The 21,264-nt window shown below is 44.0% G+C and overlaps 1 protein-coding gene across 4 annotated transcripts in view; it reads left to right on the top strand.

Moving 5' to 3' along the window:
- ttll5 (tubulin tyrosine ligase-like family, member 5) overlaps positions 1 to 21,264 on the top strand; it is a 310,846-nt gene that overhangs the window by 10,992 nt on the left and 278,590 nt on the right. For 3 of the 4 annotated variants that reach the window (XM_052023200.1, XM_052023373.1, XM_052023446.1), the window contains exons 2-4: positions 8,620 to 8,826; positions 13,474 to 13,580; positions 17,053 to 17,135. In XM_052023200.1, coding sequence (XP_051879160.1) covers positions 8,765 to 8,826; positions 13,474 to 13,580; positions 17,053 to 17,135 — 252 coding nt within the window. In that variant the 5' untranslated portion in view covers positions 8,620 to 8,764. The remainder of the gene's footprint in view (positions 1 to 8,619; positions 8,827 to 13,473; positions 13,581 to 17,052; positions 17,136 to 21,264) is intronic. The other variant, XM_052023287.1, reaches the window with a different exon arrangement.

Raw genomic sequence — 21,264 nt, forward strand, 5'->3', positions numbered from 1 at the left:
AGTTGTGCAGAGAATGATCGCTTTAGGAAGGGGAAGATGGATCTGGTGGTGGTGACTTGGTAAAGTGGCAGAAGTTGCCAATGAATGATTGACCAACCTCCTGTGGGTGGACTTAGCATCAAAGAACTCTAGCAGATTACTCAAATATGACTTTCATAACTCCACACAGACTCTGCTCAATCCTATTACTCTTTTCAAAGTGTTCTGTTATTGCATCCTTTATAGATACCAGCATTTCACACTATTGACCTTGGGCTAAGTGATCTTTTTAATAGTACAGGAACAGGCCTTTTGGCCCACGATATCTGCTGACTAAGATGCCAATTTAAACTAATCCATCTGCCTGCATAGTCTATATCCCTCCCTTCCCTGCCTGTTCATGTGCATGTCTAAATGCCTCTTAAACATTGCTATCGTGTGTGTGTATGAATATGTGTATGTGTGTATGTATATATAAATGTATAATATATATGTATAAGAAAAAATATAATGCCTTGCAAATACTTTAAACTTTTCCCATCTCACCTTCAAGCTGAGTCCTCTAGTATTTGGAATTTCCACCCTGGGGAAAAAGATGATCCTATCTATGCCAGAGAAAACATTTCAAGTTTGACTATTCTCTCCTTATAGTTAATGCTCCCTACTCCAGGCAATGTGTTGGTGAACCTCTTCTGCACCATCTCCAAAGCCTCCACATCCTTCCTCTAATGTGGCAACCATACTGCACACAATACTCCAAATGTGGCCTAACTAAAGTTTTACACAGCTGCCACATAACCTCCTGACTTTTATACTCCATGCACCAACTGAAGAATGCAAGTGTGCTGTACAGCTTCTTTGCCACTCTATCCAGTTGTGTTGCTACCCTCAGAGCTATGGACTTGCATTAGTAGTTCTGTGTGTTTTTACATAAATAGTGGGATCATATTTGCCTCCAAAGTGTTTGCTTAATTGCTCTGTATTCTCCCAATTCTGACTGAAGGAGATTTGTACTTTAATGTTTTTCTTCTTCCACTTTTATGTTCCCAGCCAGTATGCCAAGGGCAAAAGGATAAACAGGGAAAGAGGGACATTAGGGACAGCAAGGGCAATCCGTGCATGGAGCCAGAAGGTATAGGTGTTGTCCTAAATATTCAGCAAGGAAACAGACCTTGTCGTTGGATGATTCAGTGAAGGAGAAGGTGAACGTCTAGTGCAAGTCTCCATAAATAGAGATGGTACTCGATGCCTTAGCGGGCTTGAAAGTCATAAAATCCCTGGGGTTGGATGAGATTTGTCCCAAGTTGCTATGGGAGGCAGGGGAAGAGATTGCTGGGGATCTGGCTGAGACTTTTAAATCGTTGTGGACACGTGAGATACCAGATGACCGGAGGACAGCAAATGTGATCCTTTTTCCAGAAGGGCAGCAGGGAAAAGTCTGGTGATTATAGACCTGTGAGCCTAACATCGGTGATAGGGAAGATGCTGCAAAAAATTCTGAGGGACAGGGTTAGTGATCACTTGGAAAGACAGGAACTGATCAGAGATAGCTAGCATGGCTTTGTTAAGGACTGATCCAGTCTGACTAATCTGATTGAATTTTTTGAAGAGCTAACAGTGTATTGATGAGGGTAGTGCAGCAGATGTGTTTTACATGGACATCTGTAAAGCTTTTGACAAGGTCTTGTGTGGGAGACTGGTCCAAAAGGTTTGGGCCCATGGGATCCAGGGCAAGTTGTTTAATTGGATCCAAGGTTAGCTTGGCAATAGGAGATGGAGGGTAATGGTAGAGGGTTGTTTTTGTGACTGAATGCCTGTGACTAGTGGTGTTACACAGGGATCAGCAATGGAACCCCTGCTGTTTGTAATATAAGTGACTAATTTGGATGTGGATGTAGGAGGCATGATCAGCAAGTTCACAGATGACAGGAAGATTGGTGGAGTTGTTGACGGTGTGGCGGGTGGTCTTAAGTTACAGGGTGATGTCGGTATGCTGATGGAATTTAAGCCTGGTGAGGTGATGCAGTTCAGGAGTACTAATGAGGCTAGGACATACCATGAGTGGCAGGGTCCTAAGGAGTATTGAGGAACAGAGGGACTTTGGTGTACAAGTCCAAAAATCCTTGAAGGTGCGAGCACAGGGAGATAACGTGGTTAAGACAACACATGGGTTACTGGCCTTCGTTAGTAAGAGCACTGAAATCAAGAGCAGGAAGTTAAGCTCCAACTTTGTAAAACGTTGATTGGACTTCAGCTAGAATACTGTGTGCAGTTCTGATCACCACACTGAAAGAAAGATGTGACAGTGCTAAAGAGGGTGTGGTGGAGATTCCCAAGGATGTTGCCTGGGATGGAGCATTTCAGCTATGCGGAGAAATTGCAGAGTCATAGAGAAATACAGCATGGAAAGTGGCCCAACTCATCCACGGTGCCTGCCAAGCTAGTCCTGTTTGCCTGTGTTTGGCCTCTATCTCTAAACCCCTCCTATCCACGTACTTATCCAAATGTCTTTTTAATGTTGTTATTGTAACTGCCTCAACCACTTCCTCTGACAGCTCATTCCATATACGCACCACCGTCTGTGAAGAAGTTAATCCTCAATTCTTTTTTAAATCTTTCACCTTAAACCTATGCCCTCTAGTTTTTAGTAGCTCTTCCCTGGGAAAAAAACTGTGTGTGTTCACCCTATCTATACCCTTCTTGATTTTATACACCTCCATAAGGTCACTCCTCAATTTCCTATGTTCCAAGTAATAAAGTCCTAGCCTGCCCAACCTTTCCCTATAACTCAGGCCCTCAAGTTCTGGCAGCATCCTTGTAAATCGCTGCACTCTTTCCAGTTTAATTGTGTCTTTCCCCCAATAGGGCAACCAAAACAGCACACAATACTCCAAGTGCAGTCTCACCAATGTCTTGTATAACTGTAACATAACATCCAAGCTCCTATACTCAATGCTCTGACTGATGCAGGCCAGCGTGCCAAATGCCTTCTTCACCACCCTGTCTACCTGTGACACTGCTTTCGGTGAACTATGTGGCTGTACTCCTACGTCCCTGTTCCACAACACTCCCCAGGGCTCGGCCATTCACTGTAGAAGTCCTACCTTGGTTTGACCTCTCAAAATGCAACACTTCCAAATTGAAAGCCATTTGCCAATCTTCGGCCCACTTACCTAGTTGATCAAGATCCCCATTTAATTTTTGATAACCTACACTATCCATAACGTGACCTATTTTTGTATCATCTACAAACTTACTAACCATGCCTTGTACATTCACATCCAAATCATTTATATAAATAATGAACAACAAAGGCCCTAGCACTAACCCCTGTAGCACACCACTAGTCACAGGCTTCAATCTAAGAATCTTCGACCATCACTCTGTTTCCTACCATCGAGCCAATTATGAATCCAATTAGCTATCTCTCTGGATCCCATGCGATCCAACCTTCCAGATTAGCCTGCCATGTGAGACCTTGTCAAGGGCCTTGCTAAAGTCCATATAGACAACGTTCACTGCTCTACCCTCATCTATTCTCATGGTTACCTCTTCAAAGAACTCCAAGAGGTTTGTCAGACATGATGGATGCCACCTTTTTCCTGACGAGCCTCAATATCTCTCATCAACCAGCCTTCCCTAAACTTGCTAATCTTGCCCTTCACCCTAGCAGGAACATGCTGCCCCTGGACTCTTGATATCACACTTTTAAAAGCCTCCCATTTGCCAGTTATCCCTTTACCAGCAAACACCTCACCCAATTGACCTCTGCAAGATCCTGCCTAATGCCTCCAGAATTGGCCCTGCCCCAGTTTAGGACCTTATCCTGTGGACCCATCTTATATTTCGAGGGGGTCTGAGGAGGGACCTTTTTCACCCAGAGAGTGGTGAGTACCTAGAATATATTGCTGGAGAGAATGATGGTACCAGAGTCATTGACAGCATTTAAGAAGGGTCTAGATGAGCAGCTGAATTGCCGAGCTGTAGAAGGCAACAAGTCAAGTGCTGGAAGATGGGATTTAATATAGATGGGTAGCCATCGGTCCACATGGATGTGGTGGACCGAATGGCCTGTTTCCATCCTCTATGGATCCAATACTGTCCTTTCGTTAACCATGGTTGGGTCCTATTGTGTTTTTATGCCAGGTAGGAATGTTTAGCTGTTGGAATTCCTGCATTCATTCTGTAAATGTCAACCATTTCCTAACCACTGTTATGCTTTTTAATGAAGATCCTTCACCTGTCATAGCCAACTTGCCCACATCCCTGGGCCCAAGCTTCAGTTTGAACTATTTCCTTTTTAGATTTTACTGAAGAATTTTATCATGTTCATTGTTTCCTTTGGACAATTATTGTTGTCAACTCTGACCTCTTTTTTTTTTAAAAGGGTAATTATTTTTGCATTACTATGTTAAAGAGGCTCTACAAATACAACAAATTGTTATTCTATGTTCTATCTGAATCTAATTTGTTGTATCATTAAACAAGTGCCTAGGCTCTCAAGTGCGGTCATTTTGGACATGAGAAGCCTGTACTGTGGGTAAATAATGTAAAAGTTTGGTCTTTACCTGTAATATTTCAATAAAGGTGCAGCTGTGACCCTGCTGTAACTGCAGCAGACAGGTTTGTGTTGGAGCAGTCCCAGGGCACTGCACATTTGTGTATTGGTGCAGTACAGAAGAATGAGTTATGGTTTGGCCTCTGCAGTCTGTTTCCAGGGTGCTTCATGATGGCCAGCTTCTAGCCGATGAAGGAGCCGCAGTGTTTGACCTTCAATTAACCTTGGTTCAGAATTTCTGACTGCAATATTTCTATGCATTCTATTTCTTGTTATTTAATGAGGCATCCAGTTTAAGGAGTTAAGAGTTTTGTTTGTGGGCATGGGTGGCAGGAAAATTTAGCATTGATCTATCCAAGGTGCAATGTAACACAGTCCAATTCAAAGAGGTTAGAAACAAAGCAGCAACAGCTAAAAGAAACATGATTAAGGTTTTCTGGAGTAATCATTTATTACTTGTCTCATCACTTGAGATGTGGCTGGCTTCTTTGCCTGCTCCACTGCTTGAAGCCATTAGGCTTCCCACATGGTTATGAAATTCTGGGATTTGTACCCCTCGGACTGACTCCCTGATCGGGTTTGGGCAGAAGAGATACAAAATGAAGCTCCTTGCAAAGTATCCAAAACACTCCCTTCTGTGAAGACTTTGGAATGTAGAATAAAGCGTCTGCACAGCCCAATTGAATTCTCTCAGGTTGGGGATAAAGCGAGGTAATGCAAGGTCAAGTTCTCTTTTGAGTTCCCATTACAACGTTTCAAAGACATTTAGGCAAGTACATGGATAGGGAAGATTAGAGGGACATGGGCCAAGCGCAGGCAGATGGGACAAGCTCAGGTAGTCAACTTGGTCAGCATGGACCATTTGGGCTGAAGGGCCTATTTCCCTGCTGTATAAATCTGTGACTCTATCCCAGCTGAAAGAACCATAAGAATTTCCGGCACAGATGGTCTTCGGCTCATCAGCGCCATGCCAGCCATAAAAAAAGCTATTCCCATGTCCCAGTACTCGGGCTGTAGCCTGGAAGCTTTTGGCATCCAGATACTTCTGTAAGTGTGTTGGGGTTGTTGCCTCCACCACTGTTTCAGACGGTGACTTCCAGACCCCCACAGTTCTTCTGGTGGAATAAAATACCCTTTCTAAACTCCTCTAACCCATCAACCAGCTGCCTTAAATTTATGTACGCTCTTTAGAGCTTAGAAGAAGGAGAGATGACGTATTGAAACATAAAATTGTTAGAGGGCTCATCAGGATAGATGAAGGGAGCGCGTTTCCCTTGCTGAGGAGTCTTGAACCAAGGGTTACAGTCTTAAATAGAAGATATGCCATTTAGTATAGTTTGGTCAGTGATTGCATTCAGTGGAGATTGATAGATTTCTGGATTTTAGAAGAATCAGTGGATAAGGACAGGAAAATGGTATTGAGGAAGATCAGCTGTGATTTTATTGAATGGCAGAGCAGAGTTGATGGACTTGAATAATCTACTCCTGCTCCTACTATTTGCACTGTGACGTGCACTATCAGTGCTAATATACTTTGAAATTGATGTCAGCCATTGTTACCAAAATTACAGTTTACAGAATCATTAATTTCTCCACATTCCTCCTAAATTGTGAATTGCGTAATTTTAAAATAGAACAGTAATTATATCTTAAGCCATGCCTGAAAACTGTAATTGAAAAGATAAGATCCTTATTGAATTAAAAAGGAAGATTAGTTACTACATTCCAGTTTATAGAACATGGAACATTAGAGAACAGGAACAGGCCTTTCAGCCCATGAAATCTCCGGGGCCTGACGGGATTTTCCCCAGGCTGCTTCGAGAGGCTAGGGAGGAGATTGCTGAAGCGCTGGTAAGGATCTTTGAGTCCTCGTTGTCTACGGGGGTGGTGCCGGAGGATTGGAGGGTTGCGAATGTGGTCCCCTTGTTCAAAAAAGGTAATAGGGATAGGCCAGGGAATTATAGACCGGTGAGTCTCACGTCTGTGGTGGGTAAGCTGTTAGAAAGGATTCTAAGGGATAGGATTTATGAACACCTTGAGAATCATGGACTGATTAGGGACAGCCAGCATGGCTTTGTGAAGGGAAGATCTTGCCTCACAAGCCTGATAGAGTTCTTTGAGGAGGTGACCAGGAAGATTGATGAGGGCAGTGCGGTGGATGTGGTTTACATGGATTTTAGTAAGGCGTTTGATGAGGTTCCTCATGGTAGGCTTCTTCAGAAGGTCAGAGGCCAAGGGATCCAAGGAAGCTTGGCTGTGTGGATTAGGAATTGGCTTGCATGTAGAAAGCAGAGGGTTGTGGTGGAAGGAGTGCCCTCGGATTGGAAGGCAGTGACTAGTGGTGTCCCACAGGGATCGGTTCTGGGACCTCAACTTTTTGTGATATTTATAGATGACTTAGATGAGGGGGTGGAGGGCTGGGTTAGTAAGTTTGTGGACGACACTAAGATAGGCGGTGTTGTGGATAGTGTGGAGGGCTGTCGGAGCTTACAGAGAGATATTGATAGGATGCAGAGCTGGGCTGACAAGTGGCAGATGGAGTTCAATCCGGAGAAGTGTGAGGTGGTACACTTTGGAAGGACAAACTCCAGGGCAGAGTACTGGGTTAATGGCAAGGTACTTGGCAGTGTGGAGGAGCAGAGGGATCTGGGGGTTCATATTCACAGTTCATTGAAAGTTGCCTCACAGGTGGAAAGAGCAGTTAAGAAGGCCAATGGGATGTTGGCTTTCATAAGTCGCGGGATTGAGTTTAAGAGCCATGAGGTGATGGTGCAGCTTTACAAAACTCTAGTTAGACCACACTTAGAGTACTGTGTTCAGTTCTGGTCGCCTCATAGGAAGGATGTGGAGGCATTGGAGAGGGTGCAGAGGAGATTTACCAGGATGCTGCGTGGATTGGAGAGTATTGAATATGAGGAGAGGCTTAAGGTGCTAGGGTTTTATTCACTGGAAAGGAGGAGGATGAGAGGAGACATGATAGAGGTACATAAAATATTGAGAGGAATAGATAGAGTATACAGTCAGCGCCTCCTTCCCAGGGCACCAATGCTCAAGACGAGAGGTCATGGCTTTAAGGTTATGGGTGGGAGGTTCAGGGGAGATGTCAGAGGGAGGTTTTTCACCCAGAGAGTGGTTGGTGCATGGAATGCACTGCCTGGGGTGGTGGTGGAGGCAGATACATTGAACAGGTTCAAGAGCTTGCTGGATAGGCATATGGAGGAACGTGAGATAGAGGGATATGCGGGAGGAAGGGGTTAGGTAGTGTGAGGGTGGTCTGATGGACGGCACAACATGGTGGGCCGAAGGGCCTGTTTTGTGCTGTATGGTTCTATGATGTTGTGTTGAACTAATTAAACTAGTAATTAAAAGCCTAACTAAACGAATCCTCTCTGCCTATACAGTGTCTGTATCCCTCCCTTCACTGCACGTTCAGGTGCCTATCTAAGAGTCTTTTAAACACCTCCTATTATATTTGCCTCCATCACCATCCCAGCAGCATATTTCTAGGCACTCACCACTCTGTTTTTAAAAGAAAACTTGCCCCACACCTCTCCTTTGAACTTACTCCCTCTCACCTTAAATGCATGCCCTCTAGTATTAGACATTTCAACCCTGGGAAAAAGCTACTAGCTGTCTACTCTATCTACGCCTCTCATAATCTTATAGACCTTTATCAGGTCTCCCCTCAGCCTTCGGCATTCCAGAGAAAACAACCCAAGTTTGTCCAACCTCTTCTTGTAGCAACATGCCCTCTAATTGAGGCAGCATCCTGGTAAATCTTTTCCTTGCCCTCTCCAAAGCCTCAGCATCCTTTCTATAATGGGGAGACCAGGACTGATTGCGAAATTAAATCCAAAAAGAAATCCACAGAAGTTGGCACTCTGCAATTAAACTCTGAAAATATGCAGTAGGTCAGCTGGGATCTGACAGCAAAGTACCGGTGGAGGTTTGAGGTAAACCATGAACGGAACCCTCAGTTGGTCTGGAGGAATACGTTGTAGAGAATGGGCCTGGAAATGCTGTAAAACACAAACTGTTGTCATTGTGTTTGTTCCTGATCTGAATTCATTTTGTTCTTCTAGTGAAGATGGCCGAATGGAGTGTCTGGAGAAGAGTGGTCTGAAGTGGTGCAGGATGGATGTGTTAAGCCCACGAAGAAGGTGACATCTTCACTAGTGCTTGTGCATTGCGTGTAGCCGATTGGTCTTGAGCCAGAGTAAGGAGGGAATGCCTGCTGTAAGTCACGTACCAGAGGATTCTTCCACTTCCTCAGATGGGGAGGAGCAAGAGTAAGTGAGGTTAACATTGGAAATCTTTAAATCCCTTTGATTTTGCTTTTCCCTGCCTGTATAGCATTCTTCTGCTCCAGAACTTCTCTGATTCAAGACCTTTGCAGTCCCCTCTCCCTTCCTGTTTTTGTTGGAGCCTTCAGTCCCAACTCTTGTTCCCTGCAGCTTTATCCCAATTTTGTTAATAAAAAAAACACCCCTTGGGGTGGCTTGGCTTTCCCTCTGAAATACATGAACAAATGTGGTTCTGTTATTTTTCAGTTAATGTATCTTGGATGAAGCTATGGCATGAATTAAGGGATCAGGGAAACCTGTGAGGAATTGCAATGATAATCCAATCTGCCATTGTAATGTACCGTGCATAATGTGCATTTTTATGTCCTGCTCATCAGTGCACCATTTCAAACACACTATCCCAATAATGCAGTTGTGGAGCGATTTACTTGGGAATCAGATGAGTGTAATGATGTGTAAGATTTTTCAACAATTTCCATCTGAGTACAGATGTATAATAAGTCACAGAAAGAATATTGACATTGCCTCAATGTTTTTATACATTTTCTGAATTTCAAGAACTACTGAGGAAGTTAATAAGCAAAACCTCAACCTTAAAACTCGATCTAAAATTAGCTGGGTGATAGGAGATAGAGGGTAGTGGTTGATGAGTGTTTATCTGACTGAAAGTCTGTTTGTTACAAGTGGTATACCAGTGTTGGGATATTTATTTGTAATATATATAAATGACTTGGATGGGAATTTAGTAGTGTGATTAGTAAATTGCTGATGACATGAAAATTGGTGGAGTCATAGGTAGTGAGGAAGGTTATCCATGGATACAGTGGGACGTGGGTTGGCTTGAAAGTTGGGTAGAGTGGTGGCAGATGGAATTTAATCCAGACATGTGTGAGGTAACGCACTTTGGGAAATCGAATTCTGGTAGGACAAAGTATTGGTATTGGTTTATTATTGTCACTTGCATCAAGGTACAGTGGAAAAACTTGTCTTGCATACTGTTTGTACAGATCAATTCATTACACAGTGCATTGAGGTAGTACAGGGTAAAACAATAACAGAATACAGAGTAAAGTGTCACAGCTACAGAGGAAGTACAGTGCAGGTAGACAATAAGGTTCAAGGTCATAACAAGGTAGATTGTGAGGTCAAAAGTCCATTTTGTCGTATAAGGGAACAGTTCAATAGTCTTATAACCGTGGGATAGAAGCTGTCCTTGAACCTGGTGGTATGTGCCCTTAGGCTCCTGTATCTTCTGCCTGCTGAGAGAGGGGAGAAGAGAGGATGACCCGGGTGGGTGAGGTCTTTGATTATGTTGGCTGCTTCACCAAGGCAGCGAGAGGTATAGACATTCCACGGAGGGGAGGCTGGTTTCTGTGATGTGCTGGGCTATGTCCACAACTTTCTGCAGTTTCTTGCGGTCCTGGGCAGAGCAGTTGCCGTACCAAGCTGTGATGCATGCAGACAGGATGTTTTCTATGGTGCATCGAAAAAAGTTGGTGAGTGTCAAAGGGGACACGCTAAATTTCTTTAGCCTCCTGAGGAAGTAGAGGCGCTGGTGAGCTTTCTTAGCCATGGCGTTTATGTGTTTGGACCAGGACAGGCTATTGGTGATGTTCACTCCCAGGAACTTGAAGCTCTCAACCTTCTTGACCTCAGCACCATTGATGTAGACAGGTGCATGTACACAGCCCCCTTTCCTGAAGTCAATGACCAGCTCTTTTGTTTTGCTGACATTGAGGGAAAGGTTGTTGTTATGACAGCATGTCACTAAGCTCTCTATTTCCTCCGACTTACTGTTATTTGAGATATGGCTCACTATGGTGGTATCATCTGCAAACTTGTAGATGGAGTTTGAGCAGAATCTGACCACACAGTCATGAGTGTATAGGGAGTAGAGTAGAGGGCTGAGGACGCAGCCTTGTGGGGCACCAGTGTTGAGAATAATCGTGTTGGAGGTGTTGCTGCCTACCCTCACTGATTGCAGTCTATTGGTCAGAAAGTGTCATTAGCATTTTATATAAAGACATTAATCTGCGCTTAGTATTTAAATTTAGAGTCATTGAACATGGAAACAGGCCACTTGGCCCACCATGTCCATGCTGACCAGTGGGTATCCATCCCTATTAATCCCATCTTCCAGTACTTGGCCCATTGCCTTCTATGCGTAGGTGTTTCATTTAGACACTTCTTAAATGCTGTCAATGACCCAGCTTCAACCTCACTCTCCGGCAGTGTATTCCAGGTAATCACCACTTTCTGAGTGAAAAAGGACCCCCTCAGGTCCCTTCTAAATCTTTTTTTTTTCCCCTCTGATCTATGCCTTCTAGTTTTATTCACCTCTGATATGGAAAAGTTTCCTGCATTCTACCCTATTTATACCCCTCATAATGTTATATACCTCAGTCATGTCCTCTCTTAATCTCCTCCTTGCCAAGGAAAACAGACCCAGCCTCTTCAGCCTCTCATTATAACTGAACTGCTCCATCCTGGGGAATCTGTTCTGCACCCTGTCCAGCGCTATCACATCCTCCCTATAGTGTGGTGACCAGAACTGCACACAGCAATGCAACTGAGGTCTGACAAATGTTTTAGAAAGTTGGAGCATAACTAACCTGGTCTTGTATTCAGTGCCCTGGCTAATGAAGGCCAGTATCTCAGATGCCTCCTTAACTATGTTATCTACCTGCACTGCCACCTTCAGGGATCTTTGCTCTTGTACACCAAGGTCAATCTGGTCCTCAATACCCCCGACAATTCATGGTATATGTCCTAGCCTCTTTAGTATTCCCGAAATGTATAACCTCACTTGTATCTGAATTAAACTCCATCTGCCATCTCAGCCCATTTCACAAACACATCACACTGTAGCCTAAGACTATCCTCCACACTGTCAACAACTCCACCAACTTTTCATGATGGCAATGCTACCAACTTACCACATTCATCTAATTCCAGACTTTTTTTTATGATGATGGGATCAAAAAAAATTGTATGATGGTATTGGCAAGCTAGTGTAAATGAAATTGTTAGAGATTTAATGGATTGTGAATTAATAAAAGGAGCGAGTCTCCAAATGAGGGTTGTGTTCCATGGAATTCAATAGGGGAAGGGGTAATTTGGGTGGAGTTAGGCAGGGTCTGTTAACGTATATGAAGATAAACCATTTATGTGAGTCTTCACCATTGGAGAACTATGGACGCGTTTTAAAGAGAATTTACAGCCATTCTTTCAGGAGTGATGTGCCCTCCTTCTCTGGAGTAATTAGGGAATTGCTATTTTGATCGCTGTGTTCAAAGTCCTTTCATGCTGTTGCAATAGGGAGAACTTTATACATGTTTCATGTGAGGTTCCCTGCTCTTTTTGTTTTTTAGTACAGTATGAGAGTTTAACAAGCACTGGTGCTGACCCTGCTGTAAGAGCTGGAGGGACAACAGTGTCTGTCCTCTCTTTAATAAAATTGGATATGTTGGTGTCACCGTGATTCCATCCTGTTGCAACTCCAGAATTCAAATGTCTCTAAGTTTAAAAAAAAATACAAATGGTATGGTGCAATCTCACAACGTGATCATCTTTCCCACTGCAATCATTTAATGTTCTAAAGAATAAATGATTGCTATATTTCTTATTGCCTTGGTCACTCCTGGTATTTGGCCACTAAATTTCAAAGCCATACACTTGAGATCCAGGTACAGTCCAGATTTTGGTCTCCAGTTGGCTAATTTTAGGTTAAATGAGCAGCAAAGGCATCAAACACCTTTGAGTCTCTACAACAGGAATATGTACAGACCATGTGCGAGCCGTGGAAGGAGCATGTAATATCCCAGACAAGCTGTCCCTCGAGCAACATCTGCCCACATGTGACAGAATCTGCAGGTTCCATGCAGGACTCTTCAGCCACTTCAGTACCCACAGAACTGGAATGAAGGAAGTCATCCTTTATCCTGAGAGACTGTCTAAGAAGTTGGCTTTTACAAGTAGTCTCTGTGCACATGGGCTAACACAGAAAATGAGTTGTGATATGTTCCTTCTCTTGGTTGCCATCCAGTGATCCAGCTAAAAAGCAAAGCTCCAATCTGGAAATGCATGGCCAAGAGAAACGCTTTGTTTTGGATGATGCCAGCTACAAGACTCAGAGGGACAAATTCCATTGGTAGAAGCTGTGGTCTATTCAAGAAGTTTAAAAGTTACAGAGAGAGGGCAGAATGATATTAGAAATAACAATCCCACTCGAAGCTAGATATTTGTTAGTCACGTGTATATCAAAACACAGTGAAATGCGTCTTTTTGCATTCCTGAGAGCGTTCTCAGGGCAACCTGCAAGTGTCGCCACACTCCTGGCGCCAACGTAGCATGCCCACAACTTCCTAACCTGTACGTCTTTGGAATGTGGGAGGAAACCGGAGCACCCGGAGGAAACCCACGCAGACACAGGGAGAATGTACAAGCTCCTTACAGACGGTGGCGGGAATTGAACCCGGGTCACTGGCGCTGCAATAGCGTTACACTAACTGCTACACTACAGTCAAAGTGGTAGTGTTATGGGTTTAATGGCCTCCTATATTCTGAGGAGCAGGTATGGTTTTTGGAGAAACTGTTCCGCGAAACACTTCTAAAGATACCTTGATGTTGCAGGGAGCACCCGTGCCTTCGGTGGGCAGGCAGCAATGGAATGGTACCCACCCTGGTTTTCTATGCAAATGGTATTGTGACAAAAGACAGCAACTTGCGCGTAATTGGAGGTATGTGAACGTTACCATGAGGATCTTCTGTACATCCAGAAATTAAACAGTGTTTTCATCCATCTCTACCTGTTTCTAGAATATAAATTCTTCAGAAGAACCTCTTGAGTTGAGGTTTGACCTTTTGCTCTGTTTTATTGACAATGTGAGTGTGGATTCCTTTTTATTCAGTCAGACTAATTGAACAATGTTTCAGGCCGTGAATCCTGTTACTTCATAAAGACCTTTTTCTGTTGATTATGAATTTTTTTAGAAGTTAAAATGTGTACATACATTGAAAATGATTCCTATTTCTAAATTTATCCCAGTACAGGAAGTTGATGATTTAACTAATAGACCTCTGGTTGTTCATCTTGCTACTTCTTTCCCTTTTTTCAGAACCCCCCCTAAAAGCCGTTCTCTTCAATGATGACTTTAATTTTCCCTTATCGTTCATAACCTTCCTTATCTCCTGCTCTTCCCATTCTCTTCTCTTCTCTTGAAGAATGCAAGAAACCAGACAGTAGGTGAAACCATTAAATCTGTTGAGTGTAGTGAATGTTGTCCAGTGAACAAATCATAACTGTACTCTCTAAGCAGTCTCACCCAAAGCATAACATTTCTAAAGTAGGACAGCAAAGATACATTTTAAGCAAGTTAAGGAGTCTGTTAAAATACCACATTCAAATGGGAAATATTTTGACAATGTAAATTCAAGATGTTTTGAGATTGTGGATTGCAGACCAAACCCTTCCATTGATTGCTACAGAATATTAGATGCTAAGGCTGAGTTATTGTCAGTTTGGAATCATAGTTGTACAGCATGGAAACAGGCCCTGAGACCCAACTACCTAACCTGAAGCAACAAACAATCTGCTGTAGGAACTCAGCAGGTGGAGCAACATCTATAGAGGGTGGGGGGGAAGGAGGAGGAATTTAGGAGCCGAGAGGTATTGTTGCAGCTATATAGGTCCCTGGTCAGACTCCACTTGGAGTACTGTGCTCAGTTCTGGTCGCCTCACTACAGGAAGGATGTGGAAGCCATAGAGAGGGTGCAGAGGAGACTTACAAGGATGCTGCCTGGAATGCGGAGCATGCCTTATGAAAGCAGGTTGAGGGAACTCAGCCTTTTCTCCTTGGAGAGACGGAGGATGAGGGGGGACCTGATAGAGGTATATAAGGTGATGAGAGGCATTGATCGGGTAGATAGTGAGAGGCTTTTCCCCAGGGCTGAAGTGGTTGCCACAAGAGGACATAGGTTTAAGGTACTGGGGAGTAGGTATAGAGGAGATGTCAGGGGTAAGTTTTTTACTCAGAGTGGTGAGTGAGTAGAATGGGAGCGGTGGTGGAGGCTGATACGATAGGGTCTTTTAAGAGACTTTTGGATAGGTACATGGAGCTGAGAAAGATAGAGGGCTATGCGTAAGCCAAGTAATTTCTAAGGTAGGGATATGTTTGGCACAGCTTTGTGGGCCAAAGGGCCTGAATTGTGCTGTAGGTTTTCTATGTTTCTATGATGTTTCGAGTCGAAACTCTGCATCAGGACTGAGAGTGGTGAGGTGAGATGGCTAGCATAAAGAGGAGAAGGGGAGCAGTGAGACAGGTGTCCAAGGTGATTGGTGGACTGAGGAGTGGTGTAAGATGACAGACAGGTTGCGACAGATTGGGGGTGGGAATGGAGTTGGGAGACGGCAGCAGGTTGAATGAGAGATGGAAGCAGAGAGAGATTTGATGCTGCACAGATGCTGCTCGACCTGCTGAGTTCCTCCAGCAGATTGTTTGTTGCTCCAGATTCCAGCATCTACAGTGTCTCCACTGCCTATCTAACCTTATGCCATATCCTTCTGAACCTTTCCCATTCATGCACCTGTCCAAATGTCTTTTAAACATTGTAATTCTACCTGCCTCTACCACTTCCCCTCACCTATGCCCTCTAGTTTTAGACTCCCATCTTGGGGGGGAGGGGGGGTTTCGAGCCTGTGACTATCAACCCTATGTCTGCCCCTCATGGTTTTATAAACCTCTGTAAGGTCACCCCTCAGCCTCCTTCACTCCAAGGAAAACACTCCCAGCCTATCCGGTCTCTCCTCATAACTCAAGCCCTCCAGTCCCGGCAACATCCTTGTGAATCTTTTCTGCACCCACTCTGGCTTAATCATATCCATCCTGTAGCTGGGCTAACCAATCCATCCAAGTGTGGTCTAACCAATGTTCTGGACAACTGTGACATGACCTCCCGACTCCTCTACTCAGTGTCGTGGCCGATGAAGGCAAATGTGCTATTGGCCTTCTTTACCACTCTGTCTCCCTGTGTCATAAGAACAGAAGGAATAGGAGCAGGAGGAGGCCATCTGGCCCATCGAGCCTGCTCTGCCATTCAATAAGATCATGGCTGTTCTGGCTGTGGACTCAGATCCACTTACCTGCCTTTTCCCCATAACCCTTAATTCCTCTACTATGTAAAAATCTATCTAACTGTGTCTTAAATATATTTAATGATGTAGCCTCTACTGCTTCCCTGGGCAGAGAATTCCACAGATTCACTACTCTCTGGGAAAAGCAGTTCCTCCTTATCTCCGTCCTAAATCTCCTCCCCCGATTCTTGAGGCTATGTCCCCTAGCTCTAGTCTCACCCACCAGTGGAAACAACCTTCCTGCCTTCTTTTCTATCCCTTTCATAGTTTTACATGTTTCTATAAGAGCCTCTCTCATTCTTCTGAATTCCAGCAAGTTTTGTCCCAGGTGACTCAATCTCTCCTCGGAGGCTAACCCCCTCATCTCCAGAATCAACCTGATGAACCTCCTCTGCACCGCCTCTAAAGCCGGTATATCTTTCCTCAAGTAAGGAGACCAGAACTGCATGCAGGTGCAGCCTCACCAGTACCTTGTACAGTTGCAGCGTAACCTCCCTGCTCTTAAATTCAATCCCTCCAGCACTGAAGGCCAACATTCCATTTGCCTTCTTGATAACCTGTTGCACCTGCAAACCGACCTTTTGTGATTCATGCCCAAGCTCTCCCAGCTCCCTCTGCACAACAGCACGCTGCAATCTTTCACCATTTAAATAATAATCTGATCTTCTATTCTTCCTTCCAAAGTGGATGACCTCGCATTTACCAGCATTGTGCTCCATCTGCCAGACCCTTGCTCACTCAATTAACCTATCTATAACTCTCTGCAGAGAGGTGCACTTTCAGGGAACAATGTACTCGTACCCCAATGTCTCACTGTTGAACAATATGCCCCCAGGGCTCTGCCATTCACTGTATGTGTCCTGCCCTGGTTTAACTCCCCAAAATGCATCACTTCGCACTTGTCCGAGTGGAATTCGATCTGCTCTTCCTCTGCCCACTCTCCCAATTGATCTAGATCCTGTTGTAACCTCAGACAGTCTTCCTCATTGTCCACTGTATGTATTATATAGATTTATAGTTTTATAGATATAATTATACCAGTACAATCTACTACCATGTCCTTTTTTTCTTTAATTTAGAGCGCTATCACTTGGCGTATAAGATTGTGCGCACTGAGAGTAGACTGGTGCGCAGCATTTTGACAGTCCATGGCTTCCATGAGGTAAGTTCTGGGTTGAAACAACAATGTTTGTTCAGTGACTGCTCCACTCAGCACTCCTTGCATGTTTCTCAATGACCCTTGCTCATGTTGTTCATGTGGCACCAGTATCTGAGACAACAGCATGAAGATTGACCAACTTCTAGGCCCCAGCTTGAGTTCATGTTTGCCAAGCTAAAGGTGAAGGGCATGTCCTGCATTACCATGTTCCAAGTGATTGTCCTTGCGTGCACTAGGTGTGCATCACGGAGTTTTGAGGATATGCTTAAGGCTTCAAGTTCTGCTATCACAAATTTAAAGATCATGGAACTATTATGGCACAGAGGGGACTATTTGATCCATTAGGTCCATGCCAGCTAATAGTGAGCAGTCCAGTCCCCGTTGTCCTGCAAAATTATTCTCTCTTAATTCCAGGTTGTTCCTGGATATCTCCAAAGGCTGTCACTTACAAATCTTGACATACTTTTTAGGATCATTGAGCAACACAGCCTTTCTAAACTTCCAGTCCTAACTATTCAAATAATTAAAAAACAAAATGCTTCAGGAATTCAGTGGGTCAGGCAGTATCTGTGGAGGCAAAGGGATAGCCGACTTTTTGGGTTGATACTTCAACTATGCCTTTGTCTCCACAGAAGCTGCCTGACCTGCTGAGTTCCTCCAGCAGTTTGTTTCATTCCAGCTTCCAGCATCTGCCGTCTCTTGTCTCCTACTCAAACGTTGATCAGAGCAGTGGTGCTGGGATGAATGGGCTGGATAAGCAGGCTTCAGTTTCACAGAGTCATAAACTGGAGTTTCAACAGCATTGACCTATTAGGAGAGACTGTAAACTTAAAAAGGGGAATTAAATTCTTTCTAGCAGAATTCAATAGAGCAAGACTTCATAAGTTGGCAGGTTGTTATGAGTTCAATGAAAAGACAGCATGTTACATTTCAAATTTTGTGACAATATTAAAGCAGGATGGAAAATCAGCTATTGGGAAGGTGCATAGACTTTACAGTGGGATAGAGGATGACAAGAAGCTGGGTGAGTTTGATGTGGGGAAAATTAAGGTTATCCACTTTGTCAGAAGATTTGGTAACTTTTATAAAGCAGGGGAACTGGTTTGCAGCAGGTTTTGGTGTTCTGGTATTAGAACAGAAACTTAACGTGCAGGTACAGGAAGCAGTTTGGAAGGTAAATGGACTGACTGGTGCTTTTTGCGAGGGGAAATGAAGCAGAGGGGTAAAGAAATATTCCTGCAATTATTCAGCCAAGTCTTCAGTATGGGAGACACCAGAGATGGCAGATGCTGGAATCTGGAGCAACAAACAATGTGCTGAAAGAACTCAGCGGGTCGAGCAGCATCTGTGGGAGGAAAGAAATTGTTGACATTTTGGGTCAAAACCCTGGACTTTGACAAGGTCTCACATGGGAAACTGGTTCAAAAAGTAGCACTCATGGGATCCAGGACATTGCAAATTAGATCCAAAATTGGCTTAGTTATAGGAGGCAGAAGATGATAGTGGAGGGTTGTTTTTGTGTCCGTTTATAGGGTCTGATAGCATGGAAACAGGTCACTTGGCCCACTATGTCTACGCTGACCAGTGATAATTCATCTTAATCCCTTTTTCTAGCCCCTGGCCTGTAGCCTTCAATGACCAGGTGATCTGCTTCCAGTACTCTCTCCAGCAGTGTATTTTAGGCACTTAATGCTCTCTGGGTGGAAAAAGGTCCCCCACAGATCCCATCTAAATCTATTCCCCTTTCCCCAAAATCTATATCCTCTAGTTTTATTCACTGAAACGGGGAAAAATTTCCTGTAGTCTACCCTATCTATACCCCACATCATTTTATATACCTTAATCATATCCCCTCTTCACCACCTCTGCTCCATCCCGAGTAGCCCCCTGGTGAAGCTCCTCTGCACCCTCTCCAGCGCTATTGTGTTCTTCCTACAGTGAGACGTGAGAGACTGCAGATGCTGGCATCTGGAGCAAAAAACAAACTTTTGGAGGAACTCAGCGGATCAGGCAGTGTCTTTGGAGGCAAAGGGATAGTCGACATTTCAGGTTGAGACCCTGCATTAGTGAGCGCTTTACTGAGTGCTGGGACTCTTGCTGGTTGTCATGTACATTAATGATTTGGATATGGATGTGGGCGGTACGATTAGTAAGTTCACAAATGATATGAAAATTGTTGTTGATAATTTGAGGGTACTGTTAGGCTACAGGGTGATGGTGATCAGTTGGTAAAATGGCAGATGGAATAATCTTAATAAGTGCAAGGTGATGCACTTTGGTGCACTAATGAAGGTAGAACACAAGCAATGAATGTTGCATACCAAGGGAGTATTGAGGAGCAGAGGGACCTCGGAATACAAGTCCAAAAATCCCTGAAGGTGGCAGCACAGGTTGATAAGGTGGTTAAGAAGGCATTTGAGTTGCTTGTCTTCATTAGGTATGGCATAAAATATAAGAGAAGGGAGGTTATTGAACAAGTTTATGAAACATCAGTGAGGCCAGGGCTGGAATACTGTGTGCAACTTTGGTCACCACAATGTAGGAAAGATGTGGTACCACTGAGAGGGTGCAGAGGAGATTCACCAGAATGTTTAATAAAAACAGAAAATGCTGGAAACACTCAGCAGGTCAGGCAGCATTTGTGGGAAGAGAAACAGAGCTCATGTTTGAAGATCCTTCGTCAGAACTGGGAAGGAGTCAAAAGAAATTCATTAAGATGCAGGGAGGGTGGGTAGGGAGGATGTTCCTAATGTATCTGTTGCCCAACTCTTGTACTCAGTGCCTCAGCCTATGAAGTTGAACATACCAAATGCCACTTTTACTACCTTATTAACCCAGGTCTCTGCTTTCAGGGAGCTATGAACTGTGCACCCCAAGGTACCATTGCACATCAAGGCTAATGTCCCTATCATTTACTCTGTGCTACCAAAATTTGACTTGCTGAAGTGCATTACCTCACACCATCTGCCACCGCCCTGCCCAACTTTCCAGCTGATCTATGTCCCACTGCATCCTTAGCGACCTTCTTTACTATCAATGACTCCACTGATTTTCATGTGGTATGCAGTTTTGGACTTCCAAAGAAGGTCTTGCCTTGGAGTTGGTGCAGCTTAGATTTACTAGACTGTCCTGTACAGAGCGATTGAGTGGGATGTGCATATGTCTCCCAGAGTTTTGAAGCTGGCATAGATTTGATAGACCAAATGGTACCATAATGAAACATTAATATAGACATTGAGGGAATACAGAACAGTACAGCACAGGAACAGGCCCTTCAACCCATGATGTCTGTGCTGACCTTGATGCCAATATAAACTGCACATGATGAAGATTAGCATGCCGTATGCCACCTTTACCTCCCTATCTACCTGTATTAACACTTTCAGGGAGCTATGGGCTTGCACCCAAGATCCCTCTGAACATCAGTGCTTTCAAGGGTCCTGCCCTTTACTGTATACTTTCGTCTTGCATTTGATCTCCCAGAATACAACACCTCACACGTGAGGGAATGGAGGGATATGGATCATGTACAGACAGAGATTTAGTTTAATTCAGCACAGACATCCTAGCTGAAGGGCCTGTTCCTGTGCTGTCCTGTTCTATGTTCTGTATGACCTCCCAAAGTTCAATACCTCACACTTGTCCAGATTAACCTCCATTTGCCATTTCTCTGCCCACATTTCAGCTGGTCTATATCCTGCTGTATCCTTCAACAACCTTCCTCACTACCCACTACTCTGCCAATTTATGTGTCGTTTGCAAATTTACTAATCAGCCCAGTTACATTTTTGTTCAAATCACAAACAACAGAGGTCTCAGCACTGATCCCTGTGGAACATCACTGGTCGCAGACCTCCAGTCAGAATAACACCCCTCCACTACTGCCCTTTGTCCTCTATGGCCAAAATAATTTTGAATCCGATCTACCAAGTCTGCATAGATCCCATGTGCCTTAATCTTCTAGAGCCAACCATGAGGGATCTTGTTGGAAGTTTTTCAAAAGTCAATGTATATAACATCCACTGCCCTACCCTCATCAATCATCTTTGTCACCTCCTCAAAAAAAAACTCAATCTGATTTGTAAGACACAGAGGTTGTTACCTGTAACTGGAGCACTTCAAAGTAGGTGAA

The sequence above is a fragment of the Pristis pectinata genome, chromosome 1 (genome assembly GCF_009764475.1).
Source record: "Pristis pectinata isolate sPriPec2 chromosome 1, sPriPec2.1.pri, whole genome shotgun sequence".
In the NCBI taxonomy this organism is placed as follows: Eukaryota; Metazoa; Chordata; class Chondrichthyes; order Rhinopristiformes; family Pristidae; genus Pristis; species Pristis pectinata.